At 37.3% G+C, this 20,676-nt stretch overlaps 2 protein-coding genes across 4 annotated transcripts in view; one reads left to right on the top strand and one right to left on the bottom strand.

Annotated features, from left to right (window-relative positions):
- trappc8 (trafficking protein particle complex subunit 8) overlaps window positions 1–3,253 on the top strand; it is a 35,245-nt gene extending 31,992 nt beyond the window's left edge. For both annotated transcript variants that reach the window (XM_069679547.1, XM_069679548.1), the window contains exon 29: window positions 893–3,253. In XM_069679547.1, the coding sequence (XP_069535648.1) occupies window positions 893–1,127 (235 nt within the window). In that variant the 3' untranslated portion in view covers window positions 1,128–3,253. The remainder of the gene's footprint in view (window positions 1–892) is intronic.
- A 509-nt stretch (window positions 3,254–3,762) lies between these two features.
- ctns (cystinosin, lysosomal cystine transporter) lies at window positions 3,763–18,876 on the bottom strand. 2 transcript variants are annotated; one of them, XM_069679549.1, is made up of 11 exons: window positions 18,840–18,876; window positions 16,706–16,808; window positions 16,069–16,147; window positions 14,503–14,593; window positions 13,563–13,666; window positions 12,472–12,609; window positions 10,239–10,338; window positions 9,354–9,473; window positions 8,453–8,623; window positions 6,118–6,235; window positions 3,763–5,040 (listed from the first exon to the last, which is right to left on the bottom strand). In XM_069679549.1, the coding sequence occupies exons 2-11, from the start codon at window positions 16,779–16,781 to the stop codon at window positions 4,892–4,894; spliced, it is 1,146 nt and encodes a 381-aa protein (XP_069535650.1). In that variant the 5' UTR covers window positions 16,782–16,808; window positions 18,840–18,876; the 3' UTR covers window positions 3,763–4,891. The 2 variants fall into 2 exon arrangements, with proteins under 2 accessions (XP_069535650.1, XP_069535651.1); XM_069679550.1 differs by lacking the exon at window positions 18,840–18,876 and adding an exon at window positions 17,793–17,921.
- Window positions 18,877–20,676: the final 1,800 nt, after the last annotated feature.

A 20,676-nucleotide genomic window follows, 5' to 3' on the forward strand; every position in this document is an offset into this window, starting at 1 on the left:
TAGTTCACTGTACTATCCAAATGAATGCATTTCAAACGTGTTAAATAAACTTCTAAGCTGCAGATACCTAAAAAAAAGTCCTCATTAGATAAACCAAATTTTGTTTGAAGATCAGTCCATGAAATAAATGTGTTACCATTCATTAAGTCATCAATGGTTACTATGCCTTTCTCTCTCCTCCTATCAGACATACATCTGGTGAGTACAACTGGAGTGTAGTGTATTATAAGGTCAAGGGTGTGGTTAAAACGGTGAATAGGCTTGTTTACACTTTGAATAGCCAACAGAGTCCAATAATGACATGAACGTAATGCTAAGGCTATCATTAGCAACGTCCACATGAATATTCAAGTCACCTACAATAATTATTTTATCTATATTCAGGACCAAATCTGATTAAAACTCTGAGAAATCAGTTAGAGTATGAGCCAGGAGGGCGGTATACTTTCACAATTAAAATTGGCTGTAAAGTTTTCCAAGCTGGGTGTGAAAAACTCAGAACAAGGCTTTCAAAAGAGCTGAAACTAGTTGCCACTCCACCACCTTGACCAGTGTCTCGAGAGTTATGAGTATTAAGATGACTGGGAGGAGTGGATTCATTTAAAGTAACACATTGTTCCTGACACAGCCAGGTTTCAGTTGAAGAGAGTAAATCAATATGATAATCTGACATCAGATCATTTAAATTCCATCCATTTCTGGAATCTTTCACAGAGTAAGTAAGACAGTAAACATGGTGCACTTTAATGTTTGACCCACAGAGTATTTGTTCTAATACACAAAAGCTGAAAGAGAGGTTTTTTTTAAGCATTTTTGGATAGGGTATTTGCTTTTTTGCATAGGAGTATTTGAGTATTTTCTAAGTTCTTGATTACCTCTTGTCTTTTTTCAGCCCAGAGTGTCTAGAGATCCACAGCTCATTCACCTGGGTGGGTCAGACCCAATACAAGCTTCAGCTCAAGCCTCGAGAGGTTCTGTGCCTGACTCTGCGAGCCTGTTTCCTCCAGGCAGGAGTCTATAACCTGAACACTCCACGAGTCCTCGCCAAGCCGGCCCAGCAGGGCGCCATGTGTGAGACGAGTCAGCAGACAGCTAGTCCTGCTCTCATAATCATCAACAACGCCTGAGCAGAGCAACATGGCCTGCGAAGATGAGGGCCTAGACTCTGTGGACACAGAAACCACTGAGCAGAGTCCATTAGCTCCTTCTCTACACACATGACCATACTTTTTTTTTCTTGACTTTTACTGGACAGCAGGAAAACAGATGTTTTGTAATTAATTAGTTTATTTAAAACAAACAGCTACAGTTTGTAAATTTTGATGACTTGATGTTATAGATGAAATGGTCAGACAGTTTTTGGACCTTGGAACTACTACATGTCTTCAGCCAAGCATCAAATATTTCACCGGCATGTTACTTTTCTTTTTGAGAGGCCCTCTCTTTAACACACAGGTTTATCCCCCACAATCATGCCCCCCGTACCTCTATTTTAACACCCACACCGTTTAACACCAGCATCTCAAACACCTACTTTGTGTGTTTGGAACCTGAGAAAAGGTAGGTCCTCTATTAGACAAGTGCTGGTGTTAGACTAAATCTTTGAACCTCTCTCTGAATTTACTTTAAGGCTTTATATCAAACTTCTGCACTTGTTTCAAGCATGATGTGTGCCCACGTTGATCCACAAAATGAGAGGGCTCAAATTGATGAGGTATCTGTTTTTGTGGATTTGGTGTAGTTCAGCTGGACTGCCTTTATTTCAAGACCCTTTGGACTGATGCTGTCTGCTATAACGGACAACAACTTCAGTTTGCAAATATACTGATCCCCAGTGGTATCAGATTTATAAGTTGTTTTGAAATGTAATTTACTGTGACATTCTAACAAAAGCTGTATACATCCTTAATATTGTACTCCTCGCCACTCAACCATCTTTTCATTGAGTCTACATTGTCAGGGCAACCATTCTCCTAAAGTTTTTGGTAAAAGGCTACTGACTACTGGATCACATCTGCCTGTTCTCTGTGTGACGTTATCTCAGACTACCCATAACGCCTCACATGCATGCAGTTGATTTTTCTACAGTCAGCAATCAGCATAACCCCTCAACCTTTTTGTTTAATCTCACTATATTATGATCAAGCTCTTGTATGCATTGACCTGACGGCTTTCCTGAAAATGATGCATTATATTTATATAACAAATTAAATGTGTAAATAGAAAATAAAAATGTAACTAATGATACTGTATGTTTTATGAGAAACTGATTTTTGGGTGGGGGAAAAAAAAATCATTAAAAGACATGATGCTGTCAATACACTATATATAATTATATAAAAATAGAAGACCAACTGTTGGAAGAAATATAAGATACTTGTGAAAGATTGACTCTCAGCATTGAAAACTTTAAACCACTGCTAAAGCTGCACTGCAGAATTGTCCTTTGTATTTCTTCAGTGATTTTGGTGGGTTCAAGCGACCTACAATACAGAATTAAATCATTATCTCATGCATTTGGGTATTGTAATGGTTGAAGGCAGTATTTTGAGAGTCAGCAAATATAAATGCACTGTTACTACTCTTAGGCCAATCAAATAAAATTCATAAATGAAGGTTAGTATATTTTGAAACTAGATTTTGTGTCAGGCAGTACTGAGAAGAGAAGCTTGTGGACTTTAACGGTGGGAAATACAATTAGCAGAAAGTCTATTACTATATGTAACTATGTAACTATAATTTATTTCATCTATAACATTGCAAATAAAAGTAAATACCCATAAACCTTATCGTGCTAATTAATTAATAATCATATTAAAAATCTGAAAAGAAAAACAACCTTCAGTGTCTGATGCACATTTTGTTCTGGGGTGTGTTTGGGGGACCTCGGCACGTAACTTCAGTATTTACCTGCTTAAGCCTGACCAGTAACAACTTTTATGCAAGTGAACACAATGTGGACCAATACACTTTTAACAGTATATTATGTTATATGTGTAGGAGTGGACTTCTCTTAATGTAGCAATGGATTATGTACAAACTCATGTCTCACATCAGGTCACACTAGGAAGCCATTTGACTTTGCCTGTGATGACATGACTTGAGTCATACCAAGGTAAATTTTGAATGCTTCACATTTACGTTATTCCCTGTCCTTGCTCCTAACTAGGACCGGAAATTGCTTTGGTCCACAATCATTGGATACATTGTCTCTGAAGCATTTGGGGCCAAGCATAACTTCAGTTTTGTTTGAGTTAGATAGCAGAAAATTGCTGGTCACCCATGTCTTTATGCATGGTCCAAGTTTAGTTAACTGATGGTCTTATCTGACTTCCTCTATAAGAAAGGCCTATGTACATCTGTTTGTTCATTTTAGCTCTCCTTTTGATACACTGCAGCCTTAGCTGCTTACCAGGAAACTGAAACAGATGTGAAGTGTTACGCCTTCTGTAATTAAGTGTTTTTTTCCCTTTTATAAACGAATCACATTCAGCATGTCAGGGTCAGCAATACCCCTTCAGGATCCAGATTCATCATCCAAGTTGCCAAAAAGGGTTGTGTGTGCCAGTTCTTTTTACAATATTTTCCAATGAGTGGAACAGAGTATTATTAAAAGGCAAAATCAAAGTTTGCTTGTCTGGTGCAGACTGCAACAACCGTTATGGGTAAGAATGAACAGTCCTTATGCTCCTTTAAATCCTCCTGTTTCCAGGCCTTAAAACTCAAGTGAGGGAAACAAAGAGACAATTGAGACAAATGAGATCAATGTGTCACACAGCATTATTTTAATGTGTCAAAAGAATACAATGAATCTGCTTGCTGACTTATGTGTTTTGTTTTCAATAGCCACGTTCATGGCAGAGTGGAGCTGAACTTTCAAACTGACTGTGACAGCAGATATGTTTGTTTGAATCATGGTTTGCATAAAAAATAAATGGAATGCAATAGAAAGACTTTGTACACTACATTAATGCCTCTGTCAGACATCCACACTCTGGATGTTAAGCCCACCTGTTGGGCTAATTCTCATATTTCAATGTAAAACTGGATCAATAACATACCCTGTACAGTTTCTTAGCAAGGCACTGAAAAAAAACATTTTTTTATATTCATTACATTGTAATTCAGGTAAGATAGAAAGGTGCACCTGCAGTTTTTTCTGCTATACAGTGGATTCACCTGGTTAGACCTGAATTTGGACAACCTAATTTTTTGTTTTGTGTCCAAATTAAATAATCCTGATCCTGTAATGTGATGCAATGAACAGAAACCACTTAGACAACTTGGCAGCAATGCAGAGTGGCAACACTGTATCCAACCCAATAGTTTATCAAGAATATTTTCCTAACCCCAACCCTTTTGACTTTCAAGAACTGTTTTTTGTCACTTAGTCACAAATTTTTACTTTTACACTCTTTGTTATGTTATTCCAGGTGTTCATTGGTTCCTCACATCTTAATGGTTTCTTTCTCACCTGTGAAAATCTTGAAACTTAATAAACATTTCAGTGTTCTCTGGCAGACACACTATGACATTCCTGCTGCAATATTTTCTGTAATTTCAAAACACCAATACTGATCAGTGCTGAGCTAAAATTGGCTAACAATTTTTGCTTGTCAATGTATGAATCAGGCTCTATAATTATGTTATTTCAAAAGTCATGTGATAACTACGTTTATTAAAAGTGATTACATTGACATCAAAACATAAAGTGCAGATCTTGAGACATTTAAGAAGAAGGCACACTTCTCTTGAGAAAAGCAACATAGCAGCTTCAATCATCTGTTGGTTGATAAGGTGTGCTCATTTTATGTTGACTGCCAGAAATCAGTTATATGCTCCCTTGTGATTGTGTTTAAAGACAGTCCATCAACAGAGCACAGAGTCAGTGTCAGGCATCTGGTTGTTCTCTAATAGCTTCGTACTGTGGTGATTGTCTGTAGAGACAGTAGTGCTGAGTTATGAAGAGGATGTCGAACACCACAGAAAACAGACCCAGGCCAAACTTTGTAGGATCACCAAATATGAGCGTCCACTCGTCTGTGGAGAGACACATATTCAATACAGCGAGAACAACAACAAACTGTCAGTCCGATATAAATTAAGTTATTTGTTGTGGCAAACATAGTTGTAATCATACCAGCAGGTCTTCAAAAGTATATATAAATCTTTTCAAATCAGCAAATACTGGTTTACAGCAAATATGAACATGGTAAACACTAGTAGTTTAGCTTTTATCATCTTAAGGTTTGGTTTTCTTTGCAATCATATCTTTTTGATAGTTGCAGCAGCACAGTGTGCACATGTTTAAACTCAAACAAATCTATTCATTTATTTGAAGGACTGTCACAAGCATGTATGCTGGTCAAGGGACTGATTTTTGCTCGAAGGCTTTAAATGAAATTAACCCTGCAGGTACCTCCGACAGAGATAGGTCTACTAAAAAACGTAATGGCTACTCTGGAACAAATTTGGGTAAGCTTGACACAGAGGTGGCAGAGCTTTAGATACATAACACTTAATGAACATTAACACTAGTTAACAAACAACATTCCAAACTGTCATACAGCTAAATGCTCAAAGGAGGAGGCCAGGAGGTAGTCACATTTCTAAAGGCAGCAGTGTAGCATTGTGTATGCAGGGCTTGCAGTTTAATTGTAAGCAGACTGACTGACCACCAAATGTGAAGATAGGCCTGTATGGAAGATAAAGTGAGTACACTCATGCAGGCTAAATTTTGGTTAGTTATAAAGTAAAAAGTGTCATTTATTGCAGCACTGTGCGTTTTAGTTTGGTGGCATATACATACTTCACATGTATAAATACTTTAGACATGGAAAGAACCTTTCTAAACCAGTTGTCATTTACCTTTGAGAGAAAATAATTTGCCTTATTTTGAAATAAACCAACCTCTCTTTTTACAATATATTTTAGGCCACCAAGCCAAATACAGTCCCCAAAAGGATGCAATCAAACTCAATTGACAATTCCTCAAGGAGAAAACCTCTATTATATACTATGTATTAAAAATTGTACATTAAAAATTGTGGGTACTCTAAAAACTCAAACTGATATGAGATTAAGCAGAGCATATAAGATAAAAAGTGTAAAAGTTACCATTGTTGTAAGACTGTAAGATCATCTGTAAAATACTGAAGCTTCCTCCAGTGAAGTCCAGCAACACATTGCCAATACTCCAGCCCTCAGTACTCTTTCTTCTGTAGTTCATGAAAGCCTGTAAAAAAACAAAAAAACAACGGTGTTACATTCACTCAAATGATAATTCATAAAATGAACAAAAATAAAATACAACATATTATATCTAAATTAATTTTGTTGAAGAGCACTGAAACAGACTATAATAACACTCAACAATACAACATTTATCAATTCTAGAATAAACATTCAATCAGTAAAAGTGCATTAAATCCTGTTCACCCGTGTATTTCATATATAAACTTAACAGAAAAATCACAACACATATTCATGATAAATGGACTGTACACATCAAAATGTTATTCACTCATTTTTAAACAGTTCACTTCAGTTACCTAAATGGGTGTCTTTAATCAGTACAATGAATATTCTTAATCCAAATGTGTTTTATGTCAGTTTAATTTTAACAATAACTTGTGAAAGAAGTGCATTTGAAGTGTAGCATGATAGTAAATGTTTTTTAAATCCTAACAAAAACTTCTGCTTAAATCTGTTTCAGACAACAGAGGCCACTGAAGCAGGCCCTGCAAACAATCAAAAATGGTAAATGATAAATGGACTGTACTTGCTTGTAGCGCTTTTCTAGTCTTTGCAACCACTCAAAGCTGCTTTAACACTACATGTCACATTCACCCATTCACACACACATTCATACACGGCAGAGGCTGCTACGTAAAGTACCCAACTGTCAATCAGTTATCACATTCATACCCGTTGGCTAAGCCACCGGGAGCAATTTGGGGTTTAGTGTCTTACCCAAGGACACTTTGACATGTAGACTGAGGGAACTGGGGATCGAACCTCCGACGTTCCGATTAAAAGACGACCGACTCTACCACTCAGCCTGATTTTATGAGTTTTGATTTTCATTCAGCATTATCTAGAGCACAGACCACAAAATCTTTGGATGCTACAATCAGAGCAACTAATTCTAAACAATTCCATTCTTGCTTCTGACATTGTAAGTCTGACTGTATAGAATAGAAACGAAGAGAAAAGGAAATCTTGGCCAGATGTCCTTAAAAGCAAACCGCTGGCTACGACGATAGCATTTGTGGGGACTGTTTCTTTAGGTGATTGTATAGTGGACTTAGCTAATGGATGAATGACACCCTGAAGCAACATTTGACTAGTTTTCAAGTTTTAAGTAAGAAAGTCAAGTTAACTTCGTTAAATGCTCTTGCTGCATCTAGTGATACACAACTTGTCTTGATCTTGAAGTTTGAATAAGTGTTTCTTAGATTGCATAGTCTAAACAGATTGTAGCTGTTCTTTTCTTACAAAAACAGATCTGATGACTAGGCGCTAAACCCTAGATGAGGAAAAAAGTTGATGTTTCAGAGCCAATGTTTCTGGTTGAGGATGGTCATGTTAATGATTAAACAGAACTGTATATCTTGTCTTATAATATAGTCTTACAGTGAGAGAGATTGGTGGAGTGAAAGGAAATAAGAAACTGTACTGAACTCATAATTAAGTCTGTTCATATAGGAAGGATTTTTAAATCAGTTCGGTGCCACATTAAACTTCCATGTTTGCCTTCATGAGTCTCATTTTTTTACCTGTAAGTTAACATTACAGAATTTACATGAGTGCATGCTGTTGGTTGATTAAAATATTTTGAGCCTACAACTTCCGTAGTGTTAAAAGTTATGTCACCATCATTTTCAACTCACAAAATGATGGCTGACTTGGGGCCTTTTTGTGTGACGACTCGAATAACTGACTTCTGGGGAGTAGCCCTAAATAAAAATGCTCTCCAGACTCGGATGGCTTTCTCATTCTTCAACTGTCAATAAGTCTAAAATCTCTCATGTCTTGTTTTAATGATTAGGTAATTGAAGTTTCATCAAATAAAACTACTATTGCAGCCTACAGGTGGAAACAGGCTCCTCCAGGTTAAATATCACATCTGGTGTCTGGTTCTTACATGATTCATGCTGCCATCATGCCATCATAATATTTGGGTGTCCTGTCAAATCTGTTACAGTCGGTCAGTCTTCTTGAGGTGTTAGTTTGTTCTGTTTCTGTATATGACTCTATTGAATAGTTATAGTAGTTACTTTTTTGAAGAACAACCCTGCTACCATGACTACAGTCTAAAAACACAAAACAAACATAAATGTAACATTTGAACAAATATAGTATTTATCGCAAAGTTACTGTACTGCAACAGATTACAGTGTTTGATTGTTTCCATTTGTTTGGTCCTAAAGTGTGTGACTTTAGAGCTTACCTGTGGAACATATTTGATCAGAGTGACTGCTAGTTTAATGTAGGAGAAATAGTAGAGGTACTCCAACCAAGTGATCTTTTTGGCTACAGCAAGGAACAAGCTGACCAAGGCAAAAGTCCAGCCAATCAGCAACAAGATCAAGGCTGTCCAGGACACCTTTTGACCGCCCCTCTGAAAGAGAGAGGACACAAAGGATTACATGTGCATACAGCGTAAAGGATACTTCAGTCCTATAAAATTCACAGAAAAGGACAATGGAATCATTTACTTAAAATTAAATGGATTTCTTATATGAAAATATAGATTTAATATACATTAATAGTTTACATGGTGCATTTAGCATAATGTGCATTTTACAGCACTAATATTATTAGTAAAAAAACAGCTGTACAGCTTTTTCTATTTGTAACAGAAAATGTGACTCAATGCAGCCAAAAAACAACAGAGTAGAAGGCAAAAGCAGTGAATGAAGTTACGGTCAATGAAATAAAACACTTCCTGAAGAATGACGGTTTTCTTAATCTGTAATTATTATTATTAAGTTAGCATTTGCTTCCCATTTCAGCAAACAGATATTTGAAAAGTTTGGAATAACTGATCGAGTGGCATTTCAGGAAGTCTACTGCTGAAGAGCTTGTTGGGAACCTGGCTACTGATGGATGTGGCCTATTGCCCTGTAAACTCACCCAATACTACTAACCACCTCGACCAGTAGATTAAGTGGAAAATGAGCATTGGCAATTTTTATACTGGAACTAAGAGCCAGACACTTGTGCCACTGCACACAATAAAAGTTTAGCAACCAGGCCTGTGGATGGCTATTTGGGACAATTTCTCCTTCTGAACACTTGGAATTGAAAATATTTTATTTTAAAAGCTTCTCAATATTGCAGACACACACCTCATACACAGCAGCCTGGATGACGTAAACCAAACAGAGCAGGACAGCATGGAGACTGAAGAAGACATCATTGGCATCAACAGGGTTAACCCCATTAGGATTGTCCTTCAGAAACTCCTCCTACAGTGGAGGCACACAGCAGCTTAACACACAACAGACACTACATGCTGTCAAAAAAACAAAACAAAAAAACACAAGGTGTGCAACAGTTCTGCCATTTAAGAGCATTGAAATTCTTCAAATAAGAATCAAGAAACAACAAATGTCCAATTTACAGGAGTCTGGAGCTACATTGTGGTGCATTGAGTAAAATATATAGACAAATGTTCTGTTTCTAAACATTTATCCCTTGTGGTTTATAAACTCCACTGCAAACTGCTCTGATATACAAAACTTGTGGCCAAATGAATAGACAAAAAAATGGAAAAAAAGAAAAATAGAATGTGATTTGTAATGTTTTTGTTTTGTTTTGTGTTTTTACCAAAATGTTCAGGTCAGAGATCTTTGGCAAACTAAGCCAGCTTAGGTGCAGTGATGCAACATGTATGATTATTTCTTGTTTTGCTGTTTTACAATGTTTCTTTTTTACATTTTAGGGGGAAAATCACTCCACTTCCATAAAACTTAAAGAAAGAAAAAACTCTGTTTAGTTCTGTCATTTTCCTCTGGATTGTAATTCAAAGCTATAAAAGATTCATGTTCTGTAGCTGCCCACTGAATTGGAATTGTGGTATGACTGTACACAATTGATAAAGTGGTAACTCAGATATCCATCATTTCACTTCTAAAAGATTTCTCCAGGTTCTCCCAGTAGCTCTAAACATGACTGGAAGACTGATCATTATATGTAGAAACAGAGGAGTGCCCCATAAAGAATGAAACTACCTTTGTATAAGGAACCCAGAAGAGTCCAATATTGAAGACACTGTAAGCGATAAAGCCAGTGAGGTTGAGAGCCAGGAAATCAAAGTTGAGACCTACAACACTGAAACAAATGTTATCATGTTAATATGATGTGTTTGACTCCGTTTATTTCTGTCAATTGTTTGCTACATTTTTCACTTCTAGCCTATACAGATGACATCACAGGATACCCAGTTAGACAACACAGACAAAATAGACATTATAAAGCATAAGATCAGAGAAATATCAGCCAAGATATACATAGATGCGATTTCACAAATTGATTACATTTGATTCTATAATTAGCAAAAAACTACTCAAAAAAATCGGCACAGTGAACCAGGTAATTGGAACATTGCAGTTTTAATCCAGCTAAACATGTAATTTCCCTTTTTATTCCCCTGACTCACTGTCAGCAATCTGCCTTCTGTCTTTCTCTATTTAATAACTACAGTTCAGTACACAGAGTTTGCTCCAGGAAATGTTCTTCTAAATTATTTGGAAATTCTTAGAAATTTAAGGACTTGTTAAATTAACAAGCACTGCCTCTAGACAAACCCCCATCCCCAGTAAATGGCAGACCTGAAACTCTACTGAGATAACGATTTGGCACACATACCAGATAGACTTCAAGAGTGTTTTGCTAAGCCCCTGTAGCTTATTTGGATTAATCATTATTGCAAATGTAAAAGTTTGAACTACTTTAATGAAATCCACAGTGAATAAGTTCTTTTTGCCTTTGTTGTTGGGGTTTTTTTGTTGTTTTTTTTCACATTATTAGACATGGTCCAAATTCTTATATTATTCTTATTAGAATATGCACATTACATACATAGGCATTACATAGGCAAACTGAAAATACATTATCAAAAAAATATATACACATTATCATAAAAAAGTATTTAGTCTTATAAAGTACTACAACAATAATAAAACGGTTATAAAAAGATAGAAATAAGTTATACAATAAATCAACTAAGAAAGGTGTTATAGAGGTGAGATACAAGATAAAGTTGCAGGTTCACCAACCACGGAACATGCATGCACTGTGTTGAGCTTGCTCCCACTAGCCAACTACCAGCTGGAGATCAAGAAGGAATTTCTGATTATGAGCTAAAAACCCACCCGAGTTTAGACCAAGCAGTCTCCCTAAACAGAGCAACTTGCATGTCAGTCTTGTCTGATTTAACACTTCTCCAAAAAGGCTTTTGGTATAATTACTTTTCAAGTCCTTCCAAGCATGCACACATTAAGTATATGAATTTTAGTAGGGTGGCCACAACACCCCTTTTCACACTTTTTCTGCATCACAGTTTTTAATCATGTAAATCTGTCATTATAAAAAAGACATAACTGTTTATCTGCATACAGTGCAGGGAAGTGATCACAAGTGGTCACTTGAGACGCATGTGGAGATGGATTCTATTGCCAGGTGTGAAGTGATGTACTCTGAGCTGTCCACTTGGGATCCAAACACCCAGGACCAAGGTAGTACCGTGGACAAAAACAAGGCCTTAGCTTAGGAAGCACTTGATCATGGGTTCATGCTAGGGTTAGGGTTCATGCTTTGCATTCAGTTTTCCTTAACAATCATTGAGTGAGATAGGCCGATATCCTCCATACTGTGATGGTACTTTATTAGGCAGTGAAAATACAAGCGCAGAATGCATAGATTTAGGAAGGTCACCATTTTCCTTTGCCTTGGCATCACTAAATATTTCGAAATGTGGTTTTTGTAAAAGTTTATGTTGAACTCATCATCCTCTGGGTTTACTAACACTGAGTCATTCAACTTCCACATAGACAGCCCCATGTTACTAATGGAGGCTATGGTCACTGTATTGCCATGTTTTGGGTTTCTGTATATGTTTTGTGAGGATTCAAACAAGAGGTGTAATCGGTGAGGTCTTTGTTCAATAGCCTCAAGTTTTCTGAAAGTCCAAAAAATAAGTGTGAGCCCAGCAGATACTTAAGCAAGATCATTAAGCAACAACAAGGACAAATTACACAATGATACAACCAGATCTGTAGATAAAGCATGATGTTGCTTAAATGTAGCCTATCTTTAGGCCTAAACATATTCAAAAACATTCTTGTAGACAGATTTATTTCCACATTTCCAGTGTAAGCCCCGTGTTTTTCTAATAAACTGCAAAAGGAAACTATCCAAAAACCTACATGATTAAAAATAATAGCAGAGATAAACAGATATTACCTTTTCCTCCTACAGTTTTGCCAGGCCTGTGGATAGAAGGACACCGACCAAGCGAGAAAGTAAATCCAGCCTATCACCTGACTGATTACAGAAAGGGCGTTGCTACGGACGACCATAAAGTGAATCCTGATGAACAAACTAAAACAGAGAGAGTCAGGATTGTAAACAGAATCTAAATTTACAGTAGCATCATTATCATTCAAAACAGTCAAACGGTTAAAATGTCTTTTTGGCATAATGAAAATCATGTACATTTTGTCCTGCACTATTAAAACTTATGGCACATCGTTTCTAAATGTTTTCATGCAACCTGATAATTAATCTGATCTTTGCTCACCAGAATGGCCAGCATGATTTGCTTGTGTGTCTACTGGTTGCTGTGTTGTGAACTCAGCTTGACTCCTCCTGATTGATGACGCAACCTTTGACTTAGCTAGTCAAGTGGCCAGTGTCTAGTTTAAGAATGTAAGAAAATATTGTAGCTTCCTGCACTACCTGTGGTACAGGTTCGTAAGGAAGTGCAAGCATGTTTATTTATACTCTAGAACCTAGCTGCTGTGAAACTATGAGATATAATTTCCTGATTCACTGCTTTCTTCGTTTATCCCTAGCTTGATTGATGACTGCCTCTCTCCACCCGCTTAGAGAGCAGGGGAGGAGGGACCAACATTAAACAGTGTGTTAACAAATAGCAACCAACAAATGTTAGAAGACCCTTGTCATACAGATGCAGCTTTTCTTCAAACAAATTGATGAGGAACTTGCTCTTTCCTTAATCCAAATCTCTTCCGGTCACATCGGCTGACGGTTTGTATCTGACTATGCTACAAGCTGATTGGATAAAAAAGATGACATGCCTGTTTTAAAACCAGCCAATGGTGACTTGAAAAGCTGTCAACAACACAGTTGCTAAGCAGTTGTTGAACTGAGATGGCCCAGTTTACAGCGCTGTGTCTTTCTCTGCAATATTACTAATATTACTATAATAAAAAGGTTTAGTTTAGTCTTGTCCCCAATATTTGGCCTGAACTGGCCTTAAGAGGAGGAAAGTAAAGTTGTGTCAGCGCATGCAGCTTTTGTACTAAACCCACCTGTTGAGGTCTGTGTTGTTGCTCAGTAGGTGTGTGGTCACCTGGCCCACATCATGGGCAGTCACATTAAACCTGACTGAGGTTGCCTCTGCTGGCAGCAAAACCTAAACAAAACAAGAATATTAACCCAAGAGGTTCCATTTAAAGGACTTAGTGGTGGTGCTAGTTATGAGTATTTAGAAATAAATAAAAAACTTTTATGATTGTTTTCTTAGGTGACTCATGCTTTCATTTTGTAATCTTAAACATACACAACATATTGCGCAATAATGACTTTCATAGGGTTAAAGCTCACAAAGATCTGGGCTTGGTTCTTTGTATTTGAGGCATTTAATATCTATTTTGGACAACAATGGTGTTCTGTGGTGCAGAGAAAAAAACCTACATTTAGCTTTGGCAAATTAAATTATACGTTTTAGAAGAATAAGCTACTTTTGTTCTCTTTCTCCTTGGAGGAATTGTTTATAAAACTGTATCTGCAGAATAGCTCTATATTTGAAGCATATATTTGAATTCATAATGCGGTACACGAATATTGTTAAGCTGAATGTTTTAGCCTGATGTTAATGGTTGCGGAAAAGTAAAGTAGGGTCACCAAAAATAAGAGTTACATATCTTTGGTGCATAGTGCATAATTTGAACAGAGGATAGTAAAAAGAGTTAGAGTAGAAAGGGTCACGTCCATGGAGCATGTAAAGCCAACTTCACAGCTGGGTGTGGTTATAAGTAGCAAAGATCACATTTGCAACACAGGACGATGTTAAAGCATGCTATCTGTCTCCACTAGTAAGCAGAACAAAATACATTATTGGACTTGAAAAAAAATTGACAACATAAAGAAAAACAATTTACATCCAGACACACTCTAAAGAATAGTAGATTGAAAGTACGTATGCTTCCTATGCAGCACACTTTTTTTTTATTTGCGTTTATGTGTTACCTGCTGAGGCACTGTAATTACAGATGAGTAGTTCCTCTTGGAGCTGTAGGTCACATTGAACTCAATGACAGCAGACTGGTTGACAGGTAGACTATAGAATGACACAGAAATCAGGAAATGATATCAATTCTGAAAGCTGTTTTAGCTGTTACACAATCGATGTAAACAAGTTCATTGGATAAAGAGAACTAAGAAGTCTGTGAAGGTTCTCAGTCATCCAGGTCATGGTAATTCCAAAAGGCAACTGGACATGGTTCAAGTTCTTTCACCTCTCATCTGAAAGGCTTCTTCAGTGCTAAACTGATTGATAGACAGAGCTAGAAATATAAGACTCAGTGGGTCATTAATATGCTAATAGACGTTGTAGTTAATTGATGTCACTTATTTGACCACAACAACTATTAACACATTAATGACCTGGAAAACACACACACATGCCTAAAATGAAAAGAGATTTAAATGTTAAATATCAATGAAAGATCAAAGGCTGATTTTCACTTCTTTTATTTTGTATCAGAAAAAATGTATTCATTTGAAATGTGCTTGCCCTTTCTGAGCCTTTGGAATGAGAGGCAATACGTCTTCAAGAACATCAACCAAGTCCAGTTTCCTTGACTGAAATAAAACCTGAAAAAACACAACTGACAAACCTCAGAACTTTAGTTTCAGCTGACAATAAGAGCTTGAACATTTCAAAGGACGGGCACAACCAATCCAACAGAAACTTGTAACAGTTTCTTTTCCTTGCATGTGACTCTGTTCATTTACAGTCTTATCACAAATGAATCGGCTAGTGAGGTTAAAAGACGGGCTTGAATAAAGATCGGTTCATGGTATCTTCCAGGAAATTTGTTAGTAAGTGGGGGTAGTCTTTGTGTTTCATATTTCATAGTGTAATTATGTCTTTTGGCATTAGAAGAGATAAGATAAAGTTTAATATCCCAATAAGAAAAAAATGTTCTCTCGCCTTTTCCTCTTCTGTTCCTTTGGAGAGCAATTACAACTAGAAACTCATGATGAAAACTGTCCAGTGCTAGTAGACATTCTATATTAACTTTGATTATTTTGTCCGCTAAATGCTAGTAGACAGTGTAAAACCAATTAGTTTTTAGTTGTATTAGCCAATCTCTTTGTACCTTTACTTTTTTGTACCCTTTTTATCAGACTTAACTTACACGGGAGCTCTTAAGTAGGGGAACTTTGTTTCACAACCTAAGCTGTTATTGTCATTACGACAGTCATTACGACTTATCTTGAGAACAACATGTGACTCAAGTAGTACTGAAGTTTAAATTGTCAGATTCAAAAAAGACTCAGAGGGGCAGAAAGGTCATACTATTATATGCATGCATGTCTCTCTCCATGCCTGATGTTTTCGGATGATTCTTTCTTTAATGTGGAACCTGAGTGAGGTTTTTCTACATCATGTTAAAACTAATTTTCATTAAGTTACTCCATGACCAAAGAACACTGAGTAAAGCAGTACATTCAGTGAAGAGCCTTGTTTTTTGCCATAATGTGAAAGTGACTTTTCAGTAACTCTAAAGAGATTGTTTCTGTGCTTACCTGGAAGTAATGGTGACATTTCCTTTAGAGAATTTCTCGAGTGTGACCACCTCTGGAGCAAAGAAATACACTCTGGACTCTGGAGGACAGACAGAGAAATAAGAACAAACACCAGATAGATTGCCATCATTAATGAATTATTTCAATTCAGGATCGAAAAATCATACAGCACATTTCTTTAGAACTTGCACCTGCATCATGGCCTTCACTTTAGATTAGTTTGTTTATGAGTAGTTGTTTCTATGTTTTACCACCCAAACATCACCTATCAGCACAGACTTTATGCTACTGATGCCTAAAATTCCCATTTCATTATGAGTTGTTAAACTTACTTTACCCTTTTCACTTTTCATTAGCGTATGGTAGGGCATGCAAAATGTGACATATCCTATTATTCCCAACATCCTAAGAAGAGGTTACTGATGCAATTGTAACTGAACACGTCTATAGTCACGTCTAACATTTTCAAAACATGTACATCATGTTATTTTCCAATTAGTGGATGAAACCACCGTGCATTTCTTTGTCACGGTCGTCTGTGTGAGTCCCTCCACCGTGTCAATGCAGTGGCCAGCTGAAAATATTTTTTTCAGAGAAGCTGATAATATCAGTGTAAATAGCAATAACAGCCAGTCACCAGAGATGTTGGTCATCATCCACAAGAGCAGCAAGTGAGCCGGTAGCCATCTCTTTGCCAAGCCAAGACCCGACATATCTGCAAACTGATAGACACCGTCAACCTGAAGGACAGGGCGCACAAAGCATCTTTGCATTAAGACAGAGCTAAGTCATTCATAGCAATAATATGATATTATTTAATTGAACAGATGCTTCAGGTGAAATGCGGTGCAGAAGCATTTCTGAATTAAAAGGAAAGCATTTTAAAAGTAGGGACTCATACTAGTCCTTCTCCTTTGTGCTACTGGATCTACTACCCTTTTACCTGCGATGCTATTCTCACAACAGCAGCTGAGCCACATGTGGACCAGGCTTTAAGTAAATGACAGCATGTCTCAAAGATCCAAAACCAAGGTGGTGCTGGATAACAGCAACACCAACCACATGCACTTAAAAACTTAAAAAAAAAACAGCATAAGAAAGTCCATATTGACATTAGACACCATTATTAGTGTGTCTCACCATAAGAGATGCTGTATGCATTTACGCTGTTCCAGCAGTATCACTTCCTTTATCATTCAAATTTCGAGACCCATTGATCTCATGATCTAATCTCAATTACCAGACCTTGTATATGAATGCAGAATCTGTCTGTGATAGAATTTTTGGTGTTTTAGGTGTTCTGATTTCTGTTTATAGTCCCAATAGTATAATCTTTAAGTGTTTGAGCAGGCTTTACGTACGATGTACGCAGCAAAACAGTCAGTGTGGAGGGCAAAAGAGGTGGAACGCATCTGCCTTAATACAATTCCACAACCCGTTGGCATTATCTTAAGACAATAGAGCTTTTTTTTTCAATTAATCTCAGAGAATCTCACATGTGCAGCTAACCGTAGAAGTCATCTCTTACTCCAACTCCATTCTCGTTTCTCAAGTTGCTAGGCAAACCACAAACAATGAAAAGCGCACAGAAAAGGAAGTCTTCATCCAGAATAACCACTGGCACTCCTGGAAGCCCTAGAAACTTGGCTGTTGGTCCCAGAGGCTATATTGTTAAGAGTGTGCATGAGGGAAAGCTTGATCAATTTTTGGCTTCAGTGTTTTACCTGTTCAGGGATCAGCCAGGAATTTCCCTGAGGTAAAGCAGGTGAGGGAGGAGGTTGCAGTGAGCGTGTCCTTGTCCTCTGGCTTCCACAGAATGGCCACACATTGCAGAAAGCCAGACAAACTTATGGCTTGTCATCACATCATTTGCGTAGCAAGATGCAGTTTTGCAATATTGCGGTTACTGCAACAGCCCTTTGGGGCAGGTATAACACTATGGCTCAGTTGTTTGGTAAAGATTAATATATTTCAGAATGACCTGGATTTTAAAATACAGTCTTGCGCTATCCAAGATCCTTACTTTAGTTTTTTCCAAAGTAACATTGGATTGGATCGCCCTGATCCATGTAACAACTCCTCAAGATCTGGAAGTATGGATTATCAGTGTTCTAAATTGACAACATATCAGTACTACTTCAAAGAGCAGTCACTCGACTTCCTAATGTGCCAGGTCGTTATATTATTGTAAGATGAGATTTGTTTTGTAAAGGTTTATGTTGAAGATTTCCTTTTTTTAGGTAATTAAGATAATTTACGTAATATCATTTAAGGGTAAACATTTATATTTACATGGTATTCTGTTCCTTTTATTCTGAAAGGTAACTATTTGACATGGTGCACTCTGCCTGTAAGGGTTACTGATAATTAAGATTGGCGGAGTGACATTTGTTCACAGTTGTGTTGAGTGATCTGTTTTCCTAAGGTCTGGGCGGTCATTAAAGGTATACCGTGAATCACAGCAGAAGTTTCCCCATGCTTTTGCTTTACACACTTCCCGAAGGTGTGATGATAAAACTTACCAGCGTTACATTATCCTTAGAGGGAGCCACTAAATTTAACGTTAGGTTTGAAAATTAGTTCGCTGCATTAAAGAACGACTCCATCACCTGAGATTAATTTTTTTATTCTCATTGATTTGGTGTTTGAGAATCAGTTAAAGCTAAAAACGCAAACCGCAAGAAGTAATAGACCTAAGCAGCATATGTAAAGGGTCTAATGCCTTAAATAGAGAAAGTGAATTATCTGAACGAGAAAAAATGATCACTTACACCAGCTTGGTTGTTCCCACTGCTTCCTCATTTACAGGTCACAAGACTAAACAGTATTCTTCTTCCTATAGGTTATACTACAGCTGCCACCAATACCTACCGGACATTACTGCCATCTTGCGTTTGTGCAGGAGAATTCTCCCAGTCCGTATTGTAAGGGGATTTCTAATCTTTCCTTGAGTCGCATTCTTTGCCGGGGAATCTGCTTCCTCATTTCCTTGTACAGCCATGTGTGCTGGTACCCAAATAAATCCCACCTTTGATATATTTCAGTTAGAATATCGGGTCTATCCATGGTTTTTCTATCTTTTATTGAAGTAAGAGCTGCTGTTGAGTCACTATATATAACTGACTTGACATATAACACCTACCCACCAAAGTGCCAATATTGCCACCATCTCTGCTGTGAATACTGACATCTGGTCTGATATTCTATGTCACTTTTGAATTCTTATTTTAGGAATGGAAAGTCCAAAAGCGACTCTCCCACTCTCTGGATCCTTTGACCAGTCTGTATAGATCTGTAAATGTCCTGTAATTCTGTTGCAGGCTGTTCTTAACTTATTGCACTATATCCCCTGAATTCTTTCTCTTGCAGTTATTTAGCATACACAACTTCAGGTTCTGAAATTAGCCACAATGGTACAACTGACCAAAAGACTGGAGGGCACGCATTAGCAGTTCTTATAGCCTCTGCCTCAGCCTTTAGCTTTTATCCCAAGTTAGTTTTGGTCTTATTTGCTTTTCCTAGAAACTCCCAATGTTGATCCAGCTTTTGTTTTTATAAAATATTTCCATCCACGTTAATATACCTTCTGATTGCCAAGAGCATTTCACCCATTTCAATCAGGGAAATATGAAATGTTCCACTACATATTCTCAGGTCCTTAGCTTGTATAATGTCCATTTTTGTTAATCACTGTAGGAACTGCTGATCCATGAGCATTGCAACCATTATCAATAACTGATCTTATCATTGCTCTATATATCATTATCATTGATTGTGTTTTTGCTTGTTGTTGTTGTTCTTTTTCTTCTGCAACTACTATTTAAGGTGCATTAACACCATGTTAAAGCTGTAATGTGGGACTAAGTTACATATTTCTATTGGGGTAGAAAAATCTCTTCATTAAACCGTTTTTATTCATTAATCGATGATAAATGTTGTTTTTTAAAAATCCTATAACCCACTCCCAGCCCAGTTATATCAGGGCACTTTTCATCGAGAGCAGGTCTAGACAGCATACTCTGTATAATTTTATTAACACCCAGCTATTCCACAATGCACAAGCAAAAACTCCCCTTTAAGAGATGAAAACCTTCAGCAGAACAGGGCTCTGGGTGGAGAGCTATCTGCCTCAAACTGTTGGGGGGAGGAAGTGGGGGAGAGACAGAGGGAGGGAGAGAGAGAGAGCTCTTCCTCTTTCCCTTTTTGATCTATCATGATGATCCATCTGACTATTGTGACAAAAAACTGAGAAAGACATAATATATGACAGCCACGGTGATTACATCTTGTCCATAGAAACTGTCCGACCTAAGCAGACCTTGCTAACCAAAGGCAAACAGGCTGTGTCAGCTCTGTCTACAGAGTTCAATCAATCAATCAATCAAATTTTATTTGTATAGCGCCAAATCATAACCAGAGTTATCTCGAGACACTTTACAGAAAGAGCAGGTCTAGACCGACTCTTTGTTATGTTATTTAAAGAGAGGCCCAACATGAATCACCATGAGTAGCACTTAGCAATATTCAGCACATTGGCAAGGAAAAACTTCCTTTTAACAGGCAGAAACCTCGAGCAGAACCAGACTCATGTTGAACAGCCATCTGCCT

The sequence above is a fragment of the Semicossyphus pulcher genome, unplaced genomic scaffold (assembly GCF_022749685.1).
Source record: "Semicossyphus pulcher isolate SPU_LCO1_2020_fin unplaced genomic scaffold, fSemPul1.0.p SCAF_4, whole genome shotgun sequence".
NCBI classification, from domain to species: Eukaryota; Metazoa; Chordata; class Actinopteri; order Labriformes; family Labridae; genus Semicossyphus; species Semicossyphus pulcher.